Source organism: Macaca mulatta, chromosome 20, assembly GCF_049350105.2.
Source record: "Macaca mulatta isolate MMU2019108-1 chromosome 20, T2T-MMU8v2.0, whole genome shotgun sequence".
In the NCBI taxonomy this organism is placed as follows: Eukaryota; Metazoa; Chordata; class Mammalia; order Primates; family Cercopithecidae; genus Macaca; species Macaca mulatta.
The window spans coordinates 52157857-52173237 of NC_133425.1; the positions used below are offsets into that span (position 1 = coordinate 52157857).

Here is a 15381-nt window from a genome sequence, read left to right on the forward strand (position 1 = left end):
TGGTCAGGCTGGCCTCCAACTCCCAGCCTCAGGTGATCTGCCCACCTCGGCCTCCCAGAGTGTTGGGATTACAGGCGTGAGCCACCATGTCCGGCCTCCTTTTTATAAATAGAAAAATCTCACCGAGCTGCCCTGATTTTAACATGCCCCCCACTGACAATCCCTCTAGGTACCTGAGTTCTGAGTTCTAGGCCTGGCTCGGCCTCAGGCTCATTCTGAGACCTACGAACATTCCCGCTTCTCTGGCCTCACTTTTTCTTACTTACGATGGAGCGTTAGGAGTCAAGGACCTGAAGATGCCAGGCGGGACAGCCGGGAAATGGAACACGCCCCTTGCCAGTGGCACTCGGAGGGTGAAAGAGTCAGTGTCGGGCTCAACATGAGGAGCCTCTTTCTGCCCCCAGCCCAGCAACCCATTTGAACAGATCTGGCATCCGGGAGAATTCTCGAATGAAGGGGAAGAGAGGAAGGGAAGAGCTGGGAAATACGCAAAGCGCCTTTTCCTCCACTTTCGGAGATGGTACGTGCGCGCTTCCACGCAGTGGCGGCTGCTGCGGCGGGCACGTCCCCTACGGGACCCACGCGGGGAGCGGACTGGCAGCGCGCGCGTGGCGGCGGGGAGTGGGTCGTGCAAGCGACTGCGGGGTGGGAGTGGGGGCGCACGCGCGGGCGTGGGCGAACGGGCCCTGGCCGTGCACACACACGGCGGGGGCAGGGGACAGATGCCGCAGTGCGTGCGCCGGAGCCCAAGTGCACAAACGCAAAGAGCCGGCGCGGTGCGCAGGGGCGGGCGCCCAGCGGGCTTGGCATGCGCGCCCCCGCCCGGGGCTATAAAAGCATCGCCACCTGCTGCCACTAGCCAAGCCGCGCGTCCAGTTGCTTGGAGAAGCCCATTCACAGCCTCCAGCTGCTGCTCGCTTCGACATGGACCCCGAGACCTGCCCCTGCCCTTCTGGTGAGCCCCCGCCGCCGCTCCCATCCTGCGGCACTGTGCGCCCTTGTACCTGCAAAAAAAACCCACGCCCCGCGCCTTCGCTCAAGGACACTTGGGGGAAGGGCTCCTGATTCCCTATTCTTCACCTCCTGAAAGGTGGGCATGCCTGTGTCGCGGAGAACAGGGAGACTTGGTGCCCCATCTCCTCGTGACAGGCGTGGGGACCCGAGTTTGTCCACATTAACCCTTCCTGTGGCGTCGCCCTCTCTAGGTGGCTCCTGCACCTGCGCGGACTCCTGCAAGTGCGAGGGTTGCAAATGCACCTCCTGCAAGAAGAGTGAGTGCGGGGACCCTTCCCCTCTGCCGCTGCCCCCTCTGCTCTGCGGAGTTGGTGTCTCACCACGCAGGATACGCAGGATACGCAGGATACGGAGAGACCGCCAGGCCCCAATCCCGTGGTTTCTGACTCTTGCTGGAACAGAACCACCCGGGAAGACATTAAAATACAGATGCCCTTGCCCCACACCCAGGAATTGATGGCCTAGGCATGGAACGAGAGGTTTTTGTAAATCCCCGGAAGACTCCAATGGCAGCTGGGATTGAGGACTGCTACACTGGTCCAGTCTTTCCCGCCCCACCCCTCAAAACCCCCAAAACCTGGGGAAGCCATTAGGGAGGCTGGGGCTCAGCTCTGGAGTTCCGGTCCCTTGGCCTCTCTCAGGCCTTACAGATCCTCTCAGTTTGATCTCAGAATCTCCCCAGCTCACAGCAGTGTAATATGCATAGAGACTAAGAGGTGGGAGGAAGGCTCCCTTCTTCCCTAGGTATAAGACCAGGCACAGGTCCCCACCCCCTCCCCACGGCTTTCCTGGGCCCCCTACATCTGCGTCATATCTGCCCCTCCCAAGTTTATCCTTCAAGGCCCCTTTCAAGGTCGTTTACCCTGTGATGCTTTCTCCTTAAGGCCTAGTACCCACCTAACCTGAGCTTAAGCCCACCAGCCCCCAGGACTTCCTGGCATCCACCCAAGGGGCTCTGGTCTATTTCTTGGGTACCTCTCTCCTGTGGTGGTGCAGGATGCCACTGCCGCGACTTAGATGCTGAGTCAGAGCAGGTGCGAGACTAAGAAGGGGGCTGTGACCAGCCCTGGCTGAATGAACGAGGATGACTCCCCACCCAGCACCCTTCCCTCCCCTTTGATGGGGACGGATTTCGGGAGTGTGCATCAGACTGGTCATCTTCCATTTTATCTGCAGGCTGCTGCTCCTGCTGCCCTGCGGAGTGTGAGAAGTGTGCCAAGGACTGTGTGTGCAAAGGCGGAGAGGGGGCCGAGGCAGAGGCAGAGAAGTGCAGCTGCTGCGAGTGAGGAAGCACCCCTCCATGTGGAGCACGTGGAGATAGTGCCAGGTGGCTCAGTGCCACCTATGCCTGTGGTGAGGTGTGGCTGGTGTCCCCTTCTCCTGTTGACCTTAGGGGAGTGGCAATAAATCCCATGAACAGCATGAGCCAAGGACTGGTCTCTTCTTAAAGGGGGGAAGGATGCGGAGCAGTGGGGGGGTCTGCTCCAAGGGAGCCACCCAGTTGAGTGAAACCCTGGCTGGGCGCGGTGGCTCACGCTTGTAATCCCAGCACTTTGGGAGGCTGAGGCGGGTGGATCACCTGAGGTCAGGAGTTCAAGGCCAGCCTGGCCAACATGGTGAAACCCTGTCTCTACTACAAATACAAAAATTAGCCGGACTTGGTGGCAGGTGCCTGTAATCCCAGCTACTCGGGAGGCTGAAGCAAAAGAATCACTTGAACCCAAGAGGTGGAGGTTGCAGTGAGCTGAGATCACTACACTGCACTCCAGCCTGGGCGACAGAGCAGGACTCTGTCTCAAAAAAAAAAAAGAAAAAAAAAAAAAGAAAGAAACACTTGAGACTTGGCCACTGGTCTGTTTGGGGCTGGGGTGGAGCCTGGGGGACAGAATGCGTTCTCCTCCACCTTCAGATGGCACCCCACCCTCCTGCTAAGTCAAGTTCAAGTCTAGGGAAACAGGAGAGACCAGGCTCATCTAGGTTTGGCCCTCTCCAACCTCCTAACCTCACTTTCTTCATCTGTAGAATAGAGTTAGGGGGAGTTAAGGCCAGCCCCTAGCCTGTGGGGCCTGTGAATTTGGGGATTTTCTAGTTGCTTCTGCAAAGCTGTCTGTTTTCAGATTTATCAGAGGAATGTCCAGGAGGCCCAGGGGCTTGTCTTGGCTGACGGTCAGCTGCATTCCCAAGGTCACCACCCTGAGTAGCCTGTTTCCCCAAAGCACATTGTTCGGTTCCCTTTCACATTTTCTCATTTGGCAGTTTGTCTCCAGCCCCTCCTGTCTTCAAGGGTAATAAGAGCTTTTATCCACAGTGGTTGTGATCCAGTCCTTGGTGAAAGAGAACACTCAGGTTTACCTGGGTGAGCTAAGAAGGGAGAAACAAATTCTGGGAGACAAAATTTCCCAGTAAGAGGATACAATGCTCTGAACACATCACTTTTCCTCCACGTTAGTTTTTGCTGACAGTTAATTCAAAAGCTCACCAGGAGATATACACATACACATACACACACACACACACACACACACACACACACACAGGCTGAGTTTAGAAAAGGAGAATGCAGGGAAAGCCAAGCCAGCTTTGAAAAGGAACAACAAAGGGAGCTTTCTCCAACCTGGTAGCTCCACTTGTTTCCAAAGCTCTGGAAAATGGTGGAGGGTCAGGAATAGATCAATTGCACAGAGGACAGTCCAAAAACAAACCTCTGTGTTGCTAGAAACCAGTGGGAAAGTACACACTACTCAGTGAAAGGTGTTGGAACAGTTTGCATGTCTGGCTAATTTTTGTAGAGATGGGGTTTCACCATGTTGCCCAGGCTGGTCTTGAACACCTGAGCTCAAGTGATCCACCAGCCTCGGCCTCCCAAAGTGCTGGGATTGGAGGCAGGGTTTTTTGTTTTGTTTTGTTTTTTCTGTCAGGCTGGAGTGCAGTGGTGCCATCAGGGCACTGCAGTGTGGACCTCCAGGGCTCAACCAATCCTCCCACCTCAGCCTCCCGAGTAGCTGGGACTACAGATGCATCCCACCATGCCCAGCTAATTTTTTTTTTTTGGTAGAGGCTGGGTTTTGCCATGTTGCCAAGGCTATCAGTATGATTTTTAACTTCATTTTACAGATGGGGCAGTAGAGGTTGGGGAAATTTGCATGAGGACACACAGCTAGAGTGGTGTGGTATAGCCAGGATTTGAATACAGACTGTCTAATTGAAGGGTAGCCCTCTAAACTTAAGCATGCATTGTTTTCTTGCTTCTGGCTTGCCTTGTGTTACAAAAATCACAGAAAAAGAAGCAAAATCACCTCACATACACTAATATGGCTAGGATCAGCAATACAAAATAAAAAGTGTTGGCCAGAATGTAGAGATATTGGAACCCATGTGCCTTGCTGGTAGGAATGTAGAATGATGCAGTGCTGTGGAAAACTGTAGTTCTCAAAGTTAAAAATAGAATTCCATATGACCCAGCAATTCCACTTCTAGGTACACCCCCAAAGAATTGAAAGCAGAGTCTTGAAGCGGTATTCTTACACACATGTTCATAGGATTATTTATAATCGCCAAAAAGTGGAAGCAATCCAAGTGTCCAATGACAGATGAATAGATAAACAAAGTGTGTTATATACATACAAAGGAATATTATTCAACCTTAAAAAGCAAGGAAATTTGACATATGCTACAACATGAATGAACCTGGAGGACATCATGCTGAGTGAAACAAGCCAGTCACCCAAAGACAAATTCTGTGTGATTCCATGCGTATGAGACACCTAGAGCAGTTATAGTCTATCTACACAGAGACAGGTGCAAGTGTAGGATGGAAGTTGCCAGGGGCTGGAGGGAAGGATGATATGATTTGGCTCTGTCCCCACGTATCAGGCGAGGGACCTGGTGGGAGGTGATCAGATCATGGGGATGATTTCCCCCATGCTGTTCTCATGATAGTGAGTTCTCATGAGAGCTGATGGTTTTGAAAGTGTTTGGCAGTTCCCACTCTGTTCTCTCTCTCTCCTGCCACCCTGTGCAGAAGGTGCTTGCTTCCCCTTTGCCTTCCATCATGATTGTAAATTTCCTGAGACCTCCCCAGCCATCCGGAACTGTGAGTCAATTAAATCTTTTTGCTTTACAAATTACCCAGTCTCAGGTAGTATCTTTATAGCAGTGTGAAAACAAACTAATACAAGGTGGAAGTTGAGAGTTGTTTAATCAATATAGAGTTTCAGTTTCGCAAGATGAAAAGGGTTCTGGAGATGGGTTGCAGACAATCTGAATGTACTTATCATTACTGAACTGCACACTTAAAAATCTTTAAGATGGCAAATTTTATGTCATCGTATTTTACAATTTTAAACAATAAACAAAGCTAAATGATGAAGGACAATAGTTTCTATTAATATACTGTGTGCTGTGGATTTAATTGCGTCCCCTCAACAAAATTCATGATGAAGCCCGAAGTCCCAATGCGACTATATTTGGAGACAGGGTTTATAATGAGGTAATTTAGGTTAAATGAAGTTACAGGGGTGGGGCCCTCCAACTATAGGGTTAGTGTCCTTGTAGAAGAGTCACCAAGAGCTCACTTGCTCACCTGTCCTCTTGTGCATGAAGAGGTCACGTGAGTACACCTCTTCTTTGTGAAGATAGTGAGGTGGGGGAGGCCTATGGGCCAGGACAAGAAACTGACCATGCTGGCACCTTGATCATGAACTTCCAGCTTCCAGAACTGTGAAAATATAAATGTCTGTTGTAAGCTGCCCAGTCTATAGTATTTTGTTATAGCAGCCGGAGCTGAGTCATATAGTGTGTGTATATAGTAGTCCCCCCTTATCCAAAGTTTCACTTTCCAGTTACCTATAATCAACCACAGTCCAAAAATATTACACACAATAAGATGTTATGAGACAAGAGAGAGGGAGATCACATTCATATAACTTTTATTACAGTATGTTGTCATAATTGTTCTATTATTTGTTAATCACTTATTGTGCCTAATGTATAAATTAAACTTTAACATACCTATGTACACATAGGAAAAAAGATATATAGGGCTTGGTACTGTCCACAGCTTCGGCATCCACTGGGGATCTTGAAGGTATCCCCTCTGGATAAGGGGTACTACTGTCTACATACATATGATCTTTTGTACACACACACACACACGTTTGACAAAAGATCAGTATATACAATATATAAATAGTTTCTATAAATAGATAAGAAACAGACAATGATTTAAAAATTAGGCAAAAGGCCGGGTGCAGTGGCTTCCGCCTGTAATTCCAGCACTTCGGGAGGCTGAGGCAGATGGATCACCTGAGGTCAGAAGTTCAAGCCAACATGGCAAAGCCACATCTCTACTAAAAATACAAAAATTAGCCAAGCGTGGTGGTGGGCGCCTGCAATCCCAGCTACTTGGGAAGTTGAGGCAGGAGAATCACTTGAACCCAGGAGGTGGAAGTTACTGTCAGCCGAGATCGTGCCATTGCACTCCAGCCTGTGAAGGGGTGGCCTGCCCCTCCACACCTGTCGGTGTTTCTCTTTAGGTGGAACGAGAGACTTGAGAAAAGAAATGAGACACAGAGACAAAGTATAGAGAAAGAAAAAGTGGGCCCAGGGGACTGGCACTCAGCATACAGAGGACCCGCGCGCCGGCACCAGTCTCTGAGTTCCCTCAGTATTTATCGATAATTATCTTTACCATCTTTAAGAAAAAGGGAAGTGGCAGGACAATAGGGTCATAGCAGGGAGAAGGTCAGCAGAAAAACATATGAATAAAGATCTCTGTGACATGAATAAGTTTAAGGAAAAGTGCTGTGCCTTGATGTGCATATGCAAACATCTCCATAAACATTTTCAGTGCATAAAGAGCAGCATTGCCGCTAGCACGTCCCACCTCTAGCCCTAAGGCGGTTTTCTCCTATCTCAGTAAATAGAACATACAATCGGATTTTACACGGAGATGTTCCATTGCCCAGGGATGGGCAGGAGACAGATGCCTTTCTCTATCTCAACTGCCAAGAGGCCTTCTTTCCTCTTATACTAGTCCTCCTCAGCACAGATCCTTCACAGGTGTCAGGCTGGGAGACAATTAGGTCTTTCCCTTCCCATGAGGCCATATTTCAGACTATCACATGGGGAGAAACCTTGGACAATACCTAGCTTTCCTAGGCAGAGGTCCCTGCGACCTTCCGCAGTGCAAGTGTCCCTGGGTACTTGAGATTAAGAGAATGGCAATGACTTTTAACAATCATACTGCCTTCGGGCACTTGTTTAACAAGGCACACCCTGCACAGCCCCAAATCCGTTAAACCTTGAGTCACCACAGCACATGTCTCTTGCAAGGACAGAGTTGGGGATAGGATTACAGATTAACAGCATCTCAAATACAGAACAAAATGGAGTATCTTATGTCTACTTCTTTCTGTATAGACACAGTAACAGTCTGATCTCTCTTTCTTTTCCCCACAAGCCTGGGCCACAGAGCGAGACTCCATCTCAAATAAAGAAAAAAAAATTAGGTAAAGGATATAACTAAGCAATTCATGGAAAAATAAACTTGAAAGGCTAAAGAACAAATGAAATGAAATAGAATGAATATTTTACTTCATTATACCAAGGAAATGGAAACTAAAATAACATTTTGTCATTCATTTGGCAAAATCATAAAAGGTTGTTTTTTTTATTAATAGTGATGGGTAGGGGACTGGTTACATACCTCCATCCCCTGATGGAGTGTAAATAGGTACAGCCACTTTGGGTATATACTTCACCCAGGATTGTATTATCATCTGTATCAGCAGAAGTCTCAAAACAAGCTAAATATCCTTTAGTAGAGAAGTAGACTTTAAAAATGATCATAATGGGCCAGGTGCGGTGGCTTGCACCTGTAATCCCAGCACTTTGGGAGGCCAAGCAGATGACATGGGGCCAGGAGTTTGAGACCAACCTGACCAGTATGGCGAATCCCCATCTCTACTAAAAATACAAAAATTGGCCAGGCGCAGTGGCTCAAGCCTGTAATCCCAGCACTTTGGGAGGCCTAGACGGGCAGATCATGAGGTCAGGAGATTGAGACTATCCTGGCTAACACGGTGAAACTCCGTCTCTACTAAAAAATACAAAAAACTAGCCGGGTGAGGTGGCGGGCGCCTGTAGTCCCAGCTACTCAGGAGGCTGAGGCAGGAGAATGGCGTAAACCTGGGAGGTGGAGCTTGCAGTGAGCTGAGATCCGGCCACTGCACTCCAGCCTGGGTGACAGAGCAAGACTCCGTCTCAAAAAAAAAAAAAAAAAAAATTAGCCAAGTGGTGGTGCATGCCTGTAATCCCAACTACTCAGGTGGCTGAGGTAGGAGAATTGCTTGAACTCAGGAGGTAGAGGTTGAAGTGAGCTGAGATCTGCGCTCCAGCCTAGGCAACAGCCTGTCTCAAAAAAAAAAAAAAAAAAAAAAAAATCATAATGAACATCTAATAGAAAGAATGATGTAAGACTTGGATACTGCAGTGGAAACACCTCCACAACTTACCATTAAGTGTAAAAAAAAAAAAAAAAAAAAGCTGTAGAACAGTGCATATCATATAATGCTATACAATACATATAGTATAATGCTAATTATATAAAAAGAGAATTAAAAACTCCACATTTGTGTATAGAAAGGAAATGGAATTTTCCAGGAGAATCAAGGGGGTCTTTAGCTTTACACATATTAATGTTCACTTCTGTTTGGCTAATTTTTAAGTACGCAAGTGAATAGTACCACTTACCTTTTTTTCACTCAACAATATGTCTTGGCCAGGCATCGTGGCTCACACCTATAACCCCAGTACTTTGAGAAGACAAGGTGGGAGGACCACCTGAGCCTAGGAGTTCAAGACCAGCCTGGGCAACAAAGTGAGAAGTGGGACCCTGTCTTTCCAAAAAAATTAAAAATGAGCCAGGCCCCGGGCACGGTGGCTCAAACCTGTAATCCCAGCACTTTGGGAGGTGGAGGCGGGTGGATCACAAGTTCAGGAGATCGAGACCATCCTGAATAACACGGTGAAACCCCAGCTCTACTGAAAATACAAAAAATTAGCCAGGCACGGTGGCTGGCGCCTGTAGTCCTAACTACTTGGGAGGCTGAGGCAGCAGAATGGTGTGAACCCGGGAGGCGGAGCTTGCAGTGAGCCGAGATCGCGCCACTACACTCCAACTGGGGCAACAGAGCAAGACTCCATCTCAAAAAAAATAAATAAATAATAAATAAAAAAAGATGAGCCAGGCATGGTGGCACACATCTGCAGTCCTAGCTACTTGGGAGGCTGAAGTGGGAGGAACACTTGAGGGAGTTTGAGAGAGCAGTGAACTATGATCATGCCATTGCACTCCAGCCTGGGCAACATAGCACAACCCTGTCTCAAAAAAAAAAAAAAAAAAAAAAGAGAGAGAGAAAGAAAAAAAGAAAGGAAAAGAAAATGTCTTGACAATTTTTCCATGTTAGGAGATAAAGATCTAATAACTGCTACAGAAAACATCATGGAATGGTTATATCATAGTTCATTCTGCAACTGTCTTACAAACTGATGGATGGACATTTAGGTGGCTTCCACTTGTTTCAATATGCAGACTGTGCACCTGTGCCAGTGAGTTTCTCTGAGTTATAAGCTGAGATGTGTAATCACTGGAGCACAGGAAATAGCCCTTATTACTTTTCATGTATCCTGCCAGACAGCCCTCCACTGAGGCTATTTCAATTTGCATTCCACCTGCAGTGTCTGAGAATTTTCAATGCTTTATCTCTTCATCAGCCCTAGGTGTTAACCTTACATTTTGTCGACCTGGTGGGTGAAAAATGACATCCTAGGTTCTAAATTGCATCTTTTCTTTTAGCAATGAGGTTAAGCATTTTCCTACTGGTTTATTAGTTGTCATTTTCTGTGAACTGCTATTTCATGTTCTTCGTTCTTTCCATATTCAGTTATTTGTCATTTTCTTATTGATTTGTAGAAGCTCTTTATATATTTTGGTCACTGATCCTTTGTCTTCCATCTGCTTTTTGTTTTTCAGAAAGTTTTCAAAGTTTCTGGCCTCCTTGTGATATTCTTTTATTTTTTAACACTCTTATCAATGTACAGTTTACATGTCATAAAATTCACCCATTGTAAGGGTGCAATCCAATGATACTAGCAAATTTTTAGACTTGTGCAACCATCTCCACAATCCAGTTTTAGAGCATTTCCATCATCCAAAAGTTCCCTTGTGCCTATTTGTAGTTAACCCCTTCTCCCACCCCTACCCCTAGGCAACCACTGACTTGCCTTCTGTTTCTATAGGTTTGCCTTTTCTAGACATTTTATATAAATGGAATCATACAATATGTAGTCTTTTGCATTTGGCTTCTTTCACTTAACATAACGTTTTTGAGATTCGTTCCGCTTTGTTGTATGTATTAGTAATTCGTTATTCCTTTACATTACTGAGTAGTGTTTACATATTGCATTTTGTTTATCCATTCACCAATTGACGGGCTTTTGGGTTGCTGTCATTTTTTGCTATTTTGGATGATAGCTATATTTATAAATGGCTGTAAACATTTATGCATGAGTCTTTGTGTGGATATATACATATATGTATATTTTCGAGATGGGGGTCTTGCTATGTTGCCAAGGCTGGCCTTGAATTCCTGGGTTCAATTGATCTTCGTACTTCAGCCTTCTGAGTAGCTGGGACTACAGGTGCTTGACTCTGTGCTCTACTTTGCCATATATTTTTATTTCTCTTGGGTTGATATCTAGGAGTGGAATTACTGGGTCATATGGTACTTCTGTGTTTAACTTTTGAAGAAATTGCCAAATTGCTTTCCAAAGTGGCTATACCACTTAACATTTCCACCAGCAATGCATAAGTATTTCAATTTCTGCACATTCTTACCAACACTTTTTGTTGTCCGTCTTTTTTATGATAGCCATTCTAGCAAGTATAAAGTAGTCTCTCACTGTCGTTTATTTTTATTTATTTATTTATTTGAGACGGAGTCTTGTTCTGTCACCAGGCTGGAGTGCAGTGGCACGATCTTGGCTCACTGCAACTGCCACCTCCCAGGTTCAAACCATTCTCCTGCCTGAGCCTCCCAAGTAGCTGGGGTTACAGGCGTGTGCCACCATGCCCAGCTAATTTTTATTTTGTTTTAGTTTTGCCAGGATGATCTCGATCTCTTAACCTTGTGATCCGCCTGCCTTGGCCTCCCAAAGTGCTGGGATTACAGGTGTAAGCCACCACGCCTGGCCTCACTGTGGTTTTAATTTGCATTTCCCTAGTGACTCATGATGTTAAACATCTTTTCATGTGCTTATTAGCCATCCATGTATTTTCTTTGGTGACATATCTATTAGAAGGTTTTGCCCATTTTTTTCTCTTTTTTATTGTGGTAAAATATATATAACATAAAATGTACCATTTTTAAGTGTACCGTGCTGTGGCTTTCATTACATTTACATTGTTGTGAACCGTCACTATCGTCCATCTCCAGAACTTTTCCATCTTGCCCATCTGAAACTCTATCCATAAGACACTAACTCCACCCCCGCCCCACCCCACCACCACCCAGGCCTGGGGCCACCTTTTTACTGTCTGTCTCTGTGGATTTGACTATGCTACTTACTTCATATAAACTGGGATCACACAGTATTTGTCCTTTTGTGTCTGGCTTATTTCATTTAGCATAATTTTTTTTTTTTTTTTTTTTTTTTAGATGGAGTCTTGCTCTATCGCCCAGGCTGGAGTGTAATGGCATGATCTCGGCTCACTGCAACCTCCGCCTCCCGGGTTCAAGCAATTCTCCTGCCTCAGCCTCCTGAGTAGCTGGGACAATAGGTGCCCATCACCACTCTGGCTAATTTTTGTGTTTTTAGTAGAGATAGGGTTTCACCATATTGGCCAGGCTGGTCTCGAACTCCTGACCTCGTGATCTGCCCACCTCAGCCTCCCAAAGTGCTCACATTACAGGTGTGAGCCACTGCGCCTAGTCATCATGTTTTTAAGGTTCATTTACTTTGTAAGATGTGTTAAAATTTCATTCCTTCTTAAGGCTGAATAAATTTTCCATTGCATGTCTATGCCATATTTTGTTTATTCATTCATCAATGGACATTCAGGCTGTTTCCACCTTTTGGCTATCATGTGTAATACTGCTATGAATAGTGTTATACAAATATCTGTTTGAGTCCCTGCTTTCAATTATTTTCGGTATGCATTTTTGCCAGTTTATTTTTATTTTTATTTTTATTTTTGAGACAGAGTCTCGCTGTTGTTCAGGCTTGAGTGCAGTGGCATGATCTTGGCTCACTGCAACCTCTGCCTCGTGGACTCAAGCAATTCTTGTGACTCAGCCTCCCGAGTAGCTGGAATCACAGGTGCACGCCACCACACCTGGCTCATATGTATTTGTTTTTGAGACAGAGTCTGGCTCTGTTGCCTAGGCTGGAGTGCAGTGACACAACCTTGGCTCACTGCAACCTCCACCTCCTGGGTTCAAGTGATTCTCTTGCCTCAGTCTTCTGAGTAGCTAGGATTACAGGCGTGCACCACCACACCTGGCTAATTTTTGTATTTTTAGTAAAGATGGGGTTTTGCCATGTTGGCCAGGCTGATCTCGAACCCCCGACCTCAAGTGATCTACCCACCTCAACCTCCCAAAGTGTTGAGATTACAGACGTTGCCCTTTTTAAAATTCCATTGTTTGTATTATTGAATTGTAAGAGTTCTTTATATATTCTGGATACCAGTCCTTAATCAGATATATGCTTTGTAAATATTTTCTCCCAGTCTTCTGGGACTGTCTTCTGATTTTATTGATGATGTTTTTGAAGCACAAAACTTCTTAATTTTAAGAAAGTCCAATTCATCAGTTTTTTCCTTGATAAATTGTGATTATGGTATCATATCTAAGACCTCTTTGTTTAATCTAAGGTCATAAAGATTTCTCCTATGCTTTCTTCTAGGTGTTCTATGTTCTATAGTTTTAACTCTTTTTTTTTTTTTTTTTTTTTGAGACGGAGTCTCGCTCTGTCGCCCAGGCTGGAGTGCAGTGGCCGGATCTCAGCTCACTGCAAGCTCCGCCTCCCGGGTTCACGCCATTCTCCGGCCTCAGCCTCCCGAGTAGCTGGGACTACAGGCGCCCGCCACCTTGCCCGGCTAGTTTTTTGTATTTCTTAATAGAGACGGGGTTTCACCGTGTTAGCCAGGATGGTTTCGATCTCCTGACCTCGTGATCCGCCCGTCTCGGCCTCCCAAAGTGCTTGAGCCACCGCACCCGGCAGTTTTAACTCTTAAATTTAAATCTATGATCCATTTTGAGTTAATTTTCGTGTATAATGTGAGGTAAAAATCTAATTTCTTTCTTTTTTTTTTTTTTTTGCATGTGGATATCCAGTTGTCTCAGTATCATTAGTTTAAACATCTACCCTTTCTCTATTGAATTGTTTTGAGACCTTCATCAAAAATCAATTGACCATACATGTGATTTCCTTTTAGACTTTCAATCCTGTTCCATTGATCTATGCCTGTCCTGGTACCAGTACCACACAGCCTTGATTACTGTGGCTTATTGTAACTTTTGAAATTGGATAGTGTGAGTCCTCCAACTTTGAGTCCTCCAACTTTGCTCTTTTACTGGTTGGGTTCTTCTTTATCTTCTGCCATTCAGCCTTTTAATGACATTTTTTGGCTTTGCATGGGATCGAGCACACAGGAGACGTATATATCCACTGAGTCTGCATCTCAACCCAGCCCTCCACACGGTTTCATCACAAAAATATTTATGGATGCCCAAAAATCACCATGCCCTCTGCTGGTCACTGGGGATACATGAAAAGAAACGGTCTCTGCTTTTCAGGGAACTCACAGACTGATGGGGAGGATAAGACTGTTGCAAGAACAACCTGAGTGGAATCCTGGATGCTTTAGAGCTGGAAGAGAAGTCCAGGCCAAGGCACGTAGGCTGTGCCCATTTGATAGATGGGAAGACTGCGGCTCAGGGAGGGAGGGAAGGTGCAACTCAAAATCTCTGGGTGCTTTAAGAAGGGAGAGATGGGCCGGGCGTGGTGGCTCAAGCCTGTAATCCCAGCACTTTGGGAGGCCGAGACGGGCGGATCACAAGGTTGGGAGATCGAGACCATCCTGGCTAACACGGCGAAACCCCGTCTCTACTAAAAACACAAAAAATTAGCCGGGCGAGGTGGGAGAATGGCGGGAACCCGGGAGGCGGAGCTTGCAGTGAGCTGAGATCTGGCCACTGCACTCCAGCCTAGGCGACAGAGCGAGACTCCGTCTCAAAAAAAAAAAAAAAAAAAAAAAAGAAGGGAGAGATGGTCAGGCGCAGTGGCTCATGCCTGTAATCCTGGCACTTTGGGCGGCCAAGGCAGGAGAATCATTTGAGGCCAGGACTTTGAGACCAGCCTGAGCAACATAGTGAGACTTCTGTCTCTACGAAAATTTTCTTAAAATTGGCTGAGCATGCTAGGGCATGTCTGTGGTCCAGCTACCCGGGAGATTGAGGCAAGAGGATTGCTTGAGTCTGGGAGGTTGACACCACAGTAAACTGTGACAGAGCCACTGCACTACAGCCTGGGTGATAGAGTAAGACCCTGTCTCAGAAAAAAAAAAAAAAAAAGAAGGGAGAGATGCCATCATGTTGGGGGCTCAGTAAAGACTCCTTGGAGGAGGGGGCATTTGGAGGATGGTAGAAAAAACCTGGAGTGTGTGTTTGGAGAAGGATGTGGCATGGCAGGGTCCGATCCAACAGCAGAAGCACAGGGCTTGGGGACAGGTAAGACAGAGAAGGAAAGTTGAGGCCAGATGGGTGAGGAAGGGATGATGCAGCAGGATTTTAGCTTCTCCCTGAATGCAGATTTTCCAAGCTGGCTCTCCACAAGTCGGGCCTCGCCCTTCACAGAGTCTCCTTCCAGCTCCTGGCAGGATCCAATTCTCTCCATTCCTCTGCATTATTAAGCACCCACCATGAGCCGGGCGCAGTGCCAGGTGCCAGAGCTAGGACGATGAATGCAGCAGACACAGCCCACAGCCTTGTGGGGAGACAAGGATTAAACAAAAAGCCACACACAGTACCGGCTGCTGGGAGAGGCTGAGGGACAGAAGGCCAACCTCTCAGGCTCTGGAGCTCCAATGCCTGGTGTGGCCCTTTCTTAGTGAGTGACTGGCAGTGTTACTTAACCTCTCTGAGCCTCGGTTTCTCCCTCTGTCAAATGTGGATAATAACAGTCCCCATCTTATAGGGCCGTGGAAAGGACTGAGTTCACATGTGCCAAGAATTGAACAGCTGGCACGGGATGTGTGATATAGAAAAGTGTTAGCAGGTTGGGTGTGGTGAGTCACACCTGTAA

General features: G+C 46.5%; 1 protein-coding gene across 2 annotated transcripts; it reads left to right on the forward strand.

Annotated features, from left to right (window-relative positions):
* The first annotated feature begins 323 nt into the window (after positions 1–323).
* MT3 (metallothionein 3) lies at positions 324–2436 on the forward strand. 2 transcript variants are annotated; one of them, XM_077983592.1, is made up of 3 exons: positions 324–520; positions 1206–1271; positions 2191–2436. In XM_077983592.1, exons 1-3 carry the CDS (start codon positions 451–453, stop codon positions 2298–2300), a joined length of 246 nt encoding a protein of 81 aa, XP_077839718.1. In that variant the 5' UTR covers positions 324–450; the 3' UTR covers positions 2301–2436.
* The last annotated feature ends 12945 nt before the right edge of the window (positions 2437–15381 follow it).